The 12,264-nt window shown below is 36.8% G+C and overlaps 1 protein-coding gene across 1 annotated transcript; it reads left to right on the forward strand.

Moving 5' to 3' along the window:
• Window positions 1-3,106: 3,106 nt before the first annotated feature.
• Window positions 3,107-4,048, forward strand: OR56A3 (olfactory receptor family 56 subfamily A member 3). Its single transcript, NM_001388725.1, is given in 1 exon segment — window positions 3,107-4,048. A coding segment is annotated over 1 exon segment (942 nt).

The following is a 12,264-nucleotide window of genomic DNA, read 5'->3' on the forward strand; positions in this document are numbered from 1 at the left end:
CTGTCCTTTCCTGAGTCAAGGGTGCTTAAGTAGTCAGAGGTAATAGAGATTATAGCCTGTGTGACAAAAGGACCCTTCTTAGCTGCCTTGACCACAACTGGGGCTTCATGTACCAGGGATATATACTTAAGCTGGAATTTGCCCATGGAATATCAACCAATCTTGGGATAGCTGAAAAGTAGAACTTTTTTTCAATAAAATAATCTGATGTTTTTAATCTGAAGTCTGTAAATCTAGAAGCCATACAGGAGGAAATCTGTGTATATATACTTCATTCATTAGGGAGAGAAGTAAACTCATCCTATGTCATGACAAAGGTCAAAAAACAAAGATACGTATAAGTGCAAGGAGAGGGAGATAACTTACCTCAGTTCAAGATAAAGAATTTCTAAAAGCTGGAATACTAATACTAGAAAAAGCTGCCAGGAAAAAAAAAAAAGTAATTTCCTTTCTGTCTCTGGATCCAGTCCATAATTCAAAGGATAGACTGGTGGGAATATTTCACAAGTTTATCCAAATACCATGGGGCTAGGCAACCTTTTCATCCCCTCCAAATTTCAAAGCTGTGTTTCTAGCATCCCATAACACAGTTCCATCCTGGAGCCTAGGGAAAGGGCTTAAATTGATTCCCTGCATTAGTTTCCAACTTCAACTGGCTTTCTTCAGTCTGACCCTCATGGAGGCAAGAAAAACTAGCTTTGGGGCTTCTGTCCTATTCACCATAGATGGTCTCTGATCGCAGAGGACGATTGAAAAAGGAAACTAAAGTATCTATGTACATCCAAATAGTTTAGCCTAGAGGTGAGTAGATACTCATTGTTGAATAAATTGTTGGTTGAAGAAAAAGAGACAGGAAGAAAAAAAAAGAAAGAAAGAAAAGAGAATAGAACCATAAGATGGAAAATCCTTCCTTTGTGCTCTCTAGAAATTCTATCCTAGTGCTAGAAATAATCTTTCCAAGACTACTCAGAAAATTTTTTTAAAATTCTCCTTCTTCTAGGTTTCCTTATGGATCCCCTTTTCCTGCAGCAGGGGTGCTTCCATATAGCTGGACTCTCTAGAAATCAGGCAGGGATCCTTCATCCAGCTTAACTAAGGTGAGATTGGAAGCTGTGCTAAGAATGAAAGTGCCATAATGTTACTGTATAAGATGTGAGCAGAGGAGAAGCTGGAATAAAAAAAATGAAGTGCAAAAGACAAGTCCTGACAGGAGGAAGTAGTGTCAGAATTTGACACTGAAATTTGCATGTGCTGTGATAAAACTGGCTGGTATAACAGCAAATCTTCCTTGTACTGTGTCTCATTGGCACAAATGAGACAACTTTAAACTTTAAAACCACTCTGAAATTTATGTAGACATTGTTAGCATATGCTATCCTTAATAACAGGAAAAGAAGTGGGAGATAAGGTAAACTCTCCATGTGTCTTAAAATTATTTTTGCCTCCAGGAAGAGACACACGGTTCCTGGCAGACACTTAAAGGAGAGCATTCCCTTGATTTTAAGGCAGAACATCAAATGGAATGAAAAGAGGAGTTGGGGAAGAGGAGGGTAATTCCCACTACCGTTCTCTGACCCAGCAGTTCCCGAGGCTATTGGTAAGAAGGTTCAGGTCCAAGAAACAACAAGGTGATCAGGACTGGACCTATAGGAGCAAGGACATATACAGATGGAAACAAGCATGTCATTTTAACAGCTATATCACATGGATTGTGATGACTAAAAACTATTTTCAGTTCTCCATTCATAATTCTGTTAAAAATCCTCTTATCTCCTCAGCCCCCATTCCAAAACTACCTCTCTACTGTTGTAATCAATTTTCAAAAATTTTTGCTACCTTAGAAGGACAGATTTTTGTCCTTTGACAGAGACTGAGGAACCAAAGACATTATCATGGCATGCCAGGTCTCAGAAGAATTCTGAGAGACTATCCAACTAATGATCCTTTGCTGGTGAGATGTAGTACAGTATAGGTGACTAAAAGTTGGGTTTAAAATGAAATAGAATTTTGCATCTAGATTGAAAGTTTTACTACCTATGATCTTCTGATTTTCTCAAGCTTTCTTCACCTCATTTTCCTCATTTGTAAATTCATATTAAGGCATACCTCACACAGTTGTTTTAATAGTAAAGTGAGATAATGCTGCTAATATATTTTAACACAGTTCCTGGTAAGTGTTGGAAATCCATTCAATACACTGCAGAGGTTTGTATTTTCCTGCTAGCTAAACAAATGCAAAATGGTGAAATTTAAACGCTGATGAAGCAGAGTAATTTCCAATCATGGGATGACACCTGGCAGAACATCAGTACTAGATGGACAAATCTAGGGACCCTACACAGCATGATTTTAAAGACTCTAGACATGCTGATGTTAAACATTTTGAAGGCATCTCTCGTTGCAATAGATAACTCTTTTTCACAAGAGTTTTTTGGACTTGTCTTTAAAATTCAACAGGAGGGGAGTCCTGGGAACACTTGACTTCCCTGTGACTGAAGTTAATATTTACCTATACTCTCATATTCTGCATAATGCTCTGTTATTATTCTTAGTATTGTTGTTATATTTATCTATTCTTATCACACCCAACAGATTGTCATTTCCTTGAGAACAAGGATAATACTTAATCTTTGTGTCTCTTGTATATAAAGGATAAATAAAAGGTACATGGGAAGAAAGGAGTGACAACACTGAGCAGTACCTGCTGTGGAGGTTAGGGACATTATATGGACAACTGGGTAAAGGGATTCAAAGAGGAATTACTAAAGGCCAATCTCACCACCTTCACACTGCTTAAATTAAAGGACCTATTTTTTCAAAAGTAAGGATGCTGCCTCACAGCTAACTGAAATTACTAATTCTATTTTATAAGGTTGATTCATTAAGAAATTAGAAATATTCCAGAAGTGAGAAAAAATTTGTTAAGGATTGAAATTAATTTCTTCTCCTATATGTAATATGCAAAATCTCCAGTTAAAGCAAAATAGAGCCATAAGTTGATTCCAATGAAGTGACTTTCTCTTCCATTTTAATTACAGTCAGAGGTTAATTTTGATCCTAACTTTTTAGATCGCGAAAGAAAATCTATAGAAACAAAATCCACAAGATGACACCTCACAGAAATGGCTCCACTGGGGTTTCAGAGTTCCTCCTGAATTGTTTTGTCAGGTCCCCCACTTGGCAGCTCTGGTTATCCCTGCCCCTCAGCATCTTGTTCCTTGTGGCCATGGGGGCCAATGCTGTTCTCCTGATCACCATCTGGCTGGAGGCCTCTCTACACCAGCCCATGTACTACCTGCTCAGCCTCCTCTCCCTCCTGGACATTGTTCTCTGCCTCACTGTCATCCCCAAGGTCCTGGTCATCTTCTGGTTTGACCTCAAGTCCATCAGCTTTGATGCCTGCTTCCTACAGATGTACATCATTAATTGTTTCTATGCCATGGAGTCCTGCACATTTATGGTCATGGCCTATGACCGCTATGTGGCCATCTGCCACCCACTGAGGTACCCATCAATCATCACTGAACGATTTGTAGCTAAGGCTGCTGCCTTTATTTTGGCCAGAAATGGGATTGTAACAGTGACTCTCCCCATTCTATCATCTCGACTCAATTATTGTGGGAGAAATATTATTGAGAATTGCATTTGCGCCAATTTGTCTGTCTCCAAGCTCTCCTGTGATGATGTCACCATCAATCGCATTCTCCAATTTGCTGGAGGCTGGACACTGCTAGGATCTGACCTCATCCTCATCTTCCTCTCCTACAGCCTTATACTCCGAGCTGTGCTGAGACTCAAGGCAGAGGGTGCCATGGCCAAGGCCCTGAGCACATGTGGTTCTCACTTCATCCTTATCCTCTTCTTCAGCACCGTCCTTCTGGTCTTCGTGCTCACTCATATGATGAAGAAGAAAGTCTCCCCTGATGTGCCAGTCTTGCTCAATGTCCTCCACAATGTCATCCCCGCAGCCCTCAACCCCATTGTTTATGGAGTGCGAACCCAGGAGATCAAGCAAGGAATCCAGAGATTACTGAAGAAGGGGTGGTAGTGAGGACAATTGGATCTCTGCATTCCTAATATAGGGATGAGTTATAAATCAGTTAATGAAAACTTGGGTTGAAACTCATAGCTCCATATAGGTCAAGACATAAGATTAAGGAAAGTAAGTTAAAATGTGAAAGAATTTCTTGACTCTATCCCTCTGCTTCGAACCCTAATAATCCCCTAAGAAAAATCTGGCATCTCTGTGACTTTTTAAAAATTTTCCCCAATCTTTGTAGTTCTATCTTATCTAAAATGTGAGAACTCAGGAGGATGAATTCTACAGATAAGAAATGAATCCCAGTTAATATTGTATTTACTATTTTATACAGGTCATTTTTAAAAAATATATAACTGTGTGGGCACCTGGTGGCTCAGTCAGTTAAGCATCTGACTCTTGATATCAGCCCAGGTCATAATCTCACAGTCATGAGATCAAGCCCTGCATCAGGCTCTGCGCTCAGCAAGGAGTCCACTTGAAAAATTCTCTCTCTCTCTTCCTCTCCCTCAGGCTCTCTCCCTTGCACTCATGCTCTCTCTCTCTCTCATTCTGTCCAAAATAAATAAATAAATCTTAAAAATGTGTGTGTATATATATATATAAACTGTGGATATTAATGTCTTTGTTTATAATATTATTAATTTATTATTGTTTTCAACCTAGTTGTATAATCCAGTTGAAAAAGACCACAGTCTTTAAATATCAGCTCTGAATGATGAAAAATAACTAGTGTCCATAAGTAAATCTCTTTTAGTTACCTCCAACTGAGCCAATAACTTTCTTCTCCTTGACCAAGCAAAAACTTCCTTTTCTGGTGCAACCCTCAAATGGTTAGAGTTTTTGCAAGAAGTGCTCATATGTGGAAAAATGGCATTTGCTGGGTTTCAGAGAAGTTATCTCACAAAGCCTTTCTTCCATGTCTTTACACTACTATCTGTGCTTGAAGCTTCATCTTCGGGGGTCAAAGATTCACTTTGTGATATGTTTATAGAGTTCTGCTTTGGTGTACTAATATGTCACAGCATCAGAAGATGTTCCAGTAATGAAACTTTAATATACTAAGACCTACTATGAATTGAACAAAGATTTTCTAGGCATCTGCTCTGGTATAGGAACTTTGTTGGAGTTCGAGGGTACAAAAACGCACAGAACAAATTTATAGTCATTGAGAAATGCACAAGCTCTTTAGACAGAATATAAAGCAATCTAGACCCTATAACTTTGAAGGAATGTTTTCTTCTACTTAGAAGGAGATGGAAATAAATGATATATGAATAAGTACAGTAAGCAACTTGAAAAAAAGAAAAATCCTGAGATGGTGAGTTAGAAGTTATGTACTCTAGTTCTTGCACAACCACATACAAGATTTGTGACCGGGAACAAATTAGTAGCATCCCTATAGCATCTTCATCTACTACATGAAAACAGTGAACTAGTTATTTTAAAATACATTTCTCCTTCTCAGAGTCTATGAAACCATGATCTGCCTTAAGATAAGCATCACTCATGCTATTGAGTCTTGTTTCCAAGCATGGACATGAACACTTCCTCCCACTCTCTCATGACAGCTGAAACTAAATGGGAAATTTAAACATTGTATGAGGAATAACTTCCAAATACTATAATTTATAATTTTGTTCACAGGTGGAAATCCAAGCCTTCCTGAAAGATCATTTATATATGCACATGTATAGGTCCAGCCTGCATTCACCTGCCCAGAGGAAGTTGGTGGTCTTTCCTAATGGGAGGACTCTTTGTATGTTTACTTCATGATCCTATAACCTTGATGCCCCTTCATAAACAAAGCATACTGAAAAAGCTGTCATAAGATTTGAACCATACTATCTGAGTCTTAAAAATCTGTCATACTATTTGAGTCTTCATCTTGTCTTTAGGATTCACATGCTCCTAGAATTACTGATGGGGGAAATATCAATTCGGGAAAGTCCTAATAGACCCCAAATTATAGGTTCCTGCTTTCTGACCCTAAAATGAAAATGCCTCACAGTCCACTATCAGTACAGTTCCCCAAGTCTAGGCCCTTTGTCTTGAAATAAACTACTTAACAAATCACTGATTTATTTAAGGTTGGGTCCTCCACATGTTGTCTGTTTCTTTAATCCTCCATTCAGTAATGAAAATAATCTTTCTTCTAATGGTCTTTGGTTTCACTACTGATGGACTCCTATTAGCACCTGCTTGAAAATGAAAATACATGTACTTCATCCTAGTAATAAACAATAATTGCAGGGAATATTAGGTCAAAATTTCCTTCACACAATGCACCTTTATTATATAGACTAGATATCCAACTAAAATTTTACTGTTGAGGGGCCCCTGGGTGGCTCAGTGTTTGAGCATCTGCCTTTGGCTCAGGGCATGATGCTGGGGTCCCAGAATCAAGTCCTCCATCAGGCTGCCGGTAGGGAGCCTGTTTCTCCCTCCTCCATCTCTGTCTCTCTCTGTGTGTCTCTCATGAATAAATAAATAAAATGATTTTTAAATGGCCATAGTAATAAATGAAATGTCTCTCATTCATTTCTGCTTTACCATGAAGAGAAAAGGAGGCCAGGGAATCAGGGCAAATGATGACTTCTTTGTGCTAAAAATAATGAGAGAATATAGAATCTCAGAATGTAGGGTAAAAGATTAAAATGGTGGAAGGCTTATTTTTAGCTCTCTGCATGTCAAACAGTCCCAAAATCCAATAACAGGACTAAGGTTAAAGATGAGTCCTAAATAAATCCAGGAAAATGTTATTAGTAATTAGTTTTATTAGTGAATAATAAGAAATATTAACCTGATAATAAGCAATGGTTGCTCAAGTGGAGTTTATCAGAAAGGAAATAATTACATCATATTTATTTATCTGAGCTGAAATCTTGCCTTGAAGAGATTTCACAATTTTATACAATCAGTATTTAATATTGACTAGTTTTAATTTTTTTTAAGGTTTTTAGAGGAGACATAAAATGTAGAAAGCCTTATAATCTACCATTCAAAATGAAACACTGGGAAATCTACCTTTCTGAACCATGGAGCAAATCCAGATAATGATAAATGAAGGATTTGTTGGAAACTTTAACATTACTTGGAATCACAGATTCTTTCCCTGTCACTGGGAGATGTATCAGACAAATATCTCAGGACATTGTTTGTAACTTACACTGGAGATGATCTAAGAAAATATTTCAGAATGTTCATGGGGTATGACAGTGGCCCTGCAAGACAAATTTTGTGATGAGTTATTAATTTACTTAATATGTATTCAATACCTGATATGCCAGGCATATCATGATGTAGGATTCTAAATAGATAAATCATTCCAGAAAGCAGTAAGCACTATAAAGAAAAAAAGATGGCATGATGTGTTAGAGTGACCTGAAGCAGGAGCAGGAGGCCACTTTGGGTGTAACTATTAAGGAGGTACTCTCGGTGTCCATTGAAAGATGAATGGATAAAGGAGCTGTAGTCTATGTATACGATGGAATATTACTCAGCCATTAGAAATGAAAAATACCCACCATTTGCTTCAACGTGGATGGAACTGGAGGGTATTATGCTGAGTGAAATAAGTCAATCAGAGAAGGACAAACATTGTATGGTCTCATTCATTTGGGGAATATAAAAATTAGTGAAAGGGAATAAAGGGGAAAGGAGAGAAAATGAGTGAAAATATCAGTGAGGGTGACAAAACATGAGAGACTCCCAACTCTGGGAAATGAAAAAGAGGTAGTGGAAAGGGAAGTGGGCAGGGGGATGGGGTGACTGGGTGATGGGTACTGAGGGGGACACTTGGCAGGATGAGCACTGGGTTTTACGCTATGTTGGTAAATTGAACTCCAATAAAAAAAATGTTTTTAATAAAAAAAATTAGAAGGTACTCTCTGTGTAGGTTGGTCATTTTTGAACTGAGATTATGAATGTTGATAAATTAATCATTTGAACCTATAAGACTGTTCCAATCAGATGGAACAGTAAGCAAAGAGGCCAAAGCTGAGAACAGGTAGAAGTCTAAGAGGTAGTGGACATCCTAGCACGGAGGGGGGATACAGCCAAAGGGAGGCTAAGGCAGAAACCCAGGGCAATGGCCAATGGAAAGATCTGCAAGTAGCAGGACCTGTGACAAAGAACAAATGGATATTAAAAGGTGACTATCAGTTAAGACCTGGCAAAGGACTAGAGGTCAATCCAGAACTAGTAAATGGGAACTCACATCAGTACCAAAGCAGGCACTCAATCCTACAAACCAGAGACATACAGGAAAGAGGCTGGAATTTAAAGGCTAGACCCTATTATTATAATGATACTACAGACAGAATGCTACTACAGGGAGAACATTTTATCTTGGGCAAGGTTATTGGAATGGTGCTCAACATTAAGCATTTTCTTCAAATATTGATTAATTGCATAATTTCATTCTCATTACTCTTAGACTGGAGGAGGCAGATCTGAGCTGAAGAGTAGATTACTAAATCTGACTGGGATAGCTGTAAATAAAAGAAATCTAAAAGAATCTCCTTTCCCTGTATACTTTACCAGGGATTCTGGGGGATCTCAGTTGTAGTGGCAGGGGCAGGGACATATTCTGCTTGTCCAATGAGAGGTTTCAAGTTTTCTTTCTATTGACTATATGTTTCATAACATCCTACTGTATGAATGTCTTCATTTATGTTTTAATTGAGGTATAATTGATATAACGTTATGTTAGTTTCAGGTGTACAACATAATGATTTGATATTTGCATATACTGTGAAGTGGTCACTACAGTCTACCTAACATCCATCACCATACATAGTTACAAAATTTTTTATGATAAGAACTTTAAGATCTACACTCATAGCAACTTTCAAATATGCAGTACAGTTTTATTACCTATACATCCCCATGATTTGTTATATAACTGAAACTTTATGCCTTTTGACCCCATTCACCAATTTCACCCAACCCCCGCCCCCCACTTCTGGCCACTATCAATCTGTTGTCTGTTTCTACAAGCTCAGGATTCTTTGTGTGCTATTTTAGATTTTATATGTAAGTGATATTATACAGTACTTGCCTTTATCTGACTTATTTAACTTAGCATAATACCCTCAAGGTCCATCCCTATTGTCACAGATGGCAAGATTTCATTCCTTTTTATGGCAGACTAATATTCCAGTGTGTGTGTGTGTGTGTGTGTGTATCACATTTTCTTTATCCATTCATCCATCAATGGATATTTAGGTTGTTTCCATATCTTGAATATTATAAATAATGCTGCAGGGGTGCCTGGCTGGCTCAATCAGTAGAACATGGGACCCATGATCTCAGGGTCATGAGTTCAAGCCCCATATTGGGCATAGAGCCTATTAAAAAATAAGTAAACAAGTAAATAAATAGATAAATAAATAAATAAATAAATAAATAAATAAATAAATAAATCTGCAATGAACGTGGTAGTACATGTATCTTTTCCAATTAGTATTTTCAGTTTCTTCAGACAAATGCTGCCCAGAAGTGGAATTGATGGATCATTGGGTAGTTCTATTTTTAATTTTTTTAGGAACCTCCATATTGTTTTCTATAGGAGTTGCACAAATTTACATTGCTACTAACAATGCATAAGTGTTTCTTCTTCATATTCTTGCTAATACTTCTTATTTCTTATATTTTTGATAATATTCATTCTAATGGGTGTGATGTAATATCTTATTGGATTTTAATTTGCATTTCCCTGATGATAAATGATGTTGAGCATCTTTTCATGTACCTGTTGGTCATCTGTATGTCTTCTTTGGAAAAATGTCCATTAGATCCTCTGTCCATTATTTAATCAGATTTTCTTTTTGCTTTTGAGTTGTATGAGTTCATTACAAATTTGGGGTTTTTTTTATTTTTTAATTTACATTCAATTAGCTAATATTTAGTACATCCTTAGTTTCTAATGTAATGTTCAATAATTCATCAGTTGCATATAGCACCCAGTGCTCATCACATCACATACCTTCTTAATGGCCCATCACTCAATTATCCCATCCCCCTACTCACTTCCTCCCCAGCAACACTCAAGTTTTTTTCCTATAGTTAAAACTCTTCCTCTCTGATGACTTCCCCTTCATTATATATTTTGAATATTAACCCCTTATCAGATATATGATTTGCAAGTATTTTTTCCCATTTGATAGATTGCTTTTTCATTTTGTAGATGACTTCCTTTGCTGTGCAGAAGCTTTTTAGTTTGATGTAGTTTGAATAGTTTATTTTTGCTTTGGTGCTTTTGCTTTTGGTATCATCCAAAAAAATCAGTGCCAAGACTGATGTCAAGGAGCTTACTGCTATGTCCTTAAAACATTGTCTATTTTGAATATAAGAAGTCCATTACTCTGCTAAATTATGTTAATGAATGTTTTTACTCTTATAAAAATGATAAAACTTTTAATATCTATCTGCTAAAACCAGCACATGAAATTTCATCAACAAATAGTATTATTTTTTGATTAAGACTCCATAATCCAGATGCCACACACTAAGACCAAAAGTTTTGAGACAGTCAAAATTATTTATTAATTTAAAAAGCACCTACTATGTGCCAGATACACAGAAGAATTAAACACAGTTTCTGACTTTAATGAGACTATAGTCTCTGGAAAGTGGCAAACAAGTATGGATCCAGAGTACCCAGCATTTGAACAAATTTCTCAAAGAAAAAAATAGAAATAAGTGGATAATTCATAGACATAATTCATATCACACATCTAAATTGGATTTAAATACCACCTATTCACTCTTATGACTAAAAAAATGTGTCTCTAGCTTAGATCTTGCCCTTGAGCAGTGCCATATGTTCAATTGCTTACTTCTACTTCCCCATTTAGATATTTAATAGTTATTTTAAAAGTATAGTCATTTGTAGGAGTTTGGTATCAAAATAGAGTTAAGTGTCCAAAGCCAAACTTCTGATACCACACATTAAACAGGTTCCTTGATTAATGGCAACTCTGACTTTCCAACTACTCTTACAAAAAGTTGGAGAAATAGACTCTTAACTATGGAGAATAAACTGAAGTTATCAGAATGGAGATGGGTGGGAGTATGGGTTAAATAGGTGATGGAAATTAAGGAGTATACTTGTGATGATCCCTAGGTGTTGAGTGGAAGTGTTGAACCAGTATATTGTACACCTGAAACTAATATGCCACTGATGTTAACTAACTGGGATTTAAATTAAAACTTCAAAAAATATGGAAAGAGCCCAGATGTCCACTGACATATAAATGGATAAAGAAGATGTGGTATAGATATACAATGGACTATTACTCAGCCATCAAAAAGAATGAAATCTTGCCATTTGCCGTGATGTGGATGGGAGCAGAGGGCATTATGCTAAATGAAGTAATTAGACAGAGAAAGACAAATACTATATGATTTCACTCATATGTGGAATTCAAGAAACAAAACTGATGAACATAGGGGAGGTGAAGGAAAAATAAAGTAAGAACAGAGAGGGAGGAAAACCATAAGAAACTCTTAACTGTAGGAAACAAACTGAGGGTTGCTAGAGGGCGATGGGTAGGGGAATAGGGTAACTGAGTGATGTGCATTAAAGAGGGCATTTGATGTAATGAGCACTGGGTGTTATATGCAACTGATGAATCACTAAGTACTACCCCTAAAACTAATAATACACCATATGTTACCTAAATTGAATTTAAGTTAAAAATTTTTTAACTTCTTTTAAAAAGCCTTGGAGTCATCCTTTACTCCTCTCCATCTTTTATACACTACATGTGGACTCTCAGCAAATATTGTGACCCATAACTTTAATTTTTACTCAACATCTTAATCCAAGCCATTACTCCTTTCATTGGTTCCCCTAACCATACCCATATTTCCCATGTTCTATATAAACTGTCTCATCTTTGCCCTATGAATTAAATGTGATAGGCACTCAGAATTTAAAGACTGAGAAGGATGTGGAAGGTATTAAGTAATCATTTAATGAGTAATTGAAGGATCATGATGGCAAGGGGTTAAAATTAAAAAGCAATGGATTACCAAATGTGTGTTTAATGAAGATTTGAGAAGGAGTTAGTAAGGGTAAATATTGTGATAGTGGCTAGAGAAGGTTTAAGTTCAAGATGAGGATAGCATCATGGATGTCAAATATGTTCCTTGTGGCATTCAAATGAAACCAACACTAAAACAAACTTCCATAATCCCTGGTCTTTGACTCATATCTC

Source organism: Canis lupus, chromosome 21 (genome assembly GCF_011100685.1).
Source record: "Canis lupus familiaris isolate Mischka breed German Shepherd chromosome 21, alternate assembly UU_Cfam_GSD_1.0, whole genome shotgun sequence".
NCBI classification, from domain to species: Eukaryota; Metazoa; Chordata; class Mammalia; order Carnivora; family Canidae; genus Canis; species Canis lupus.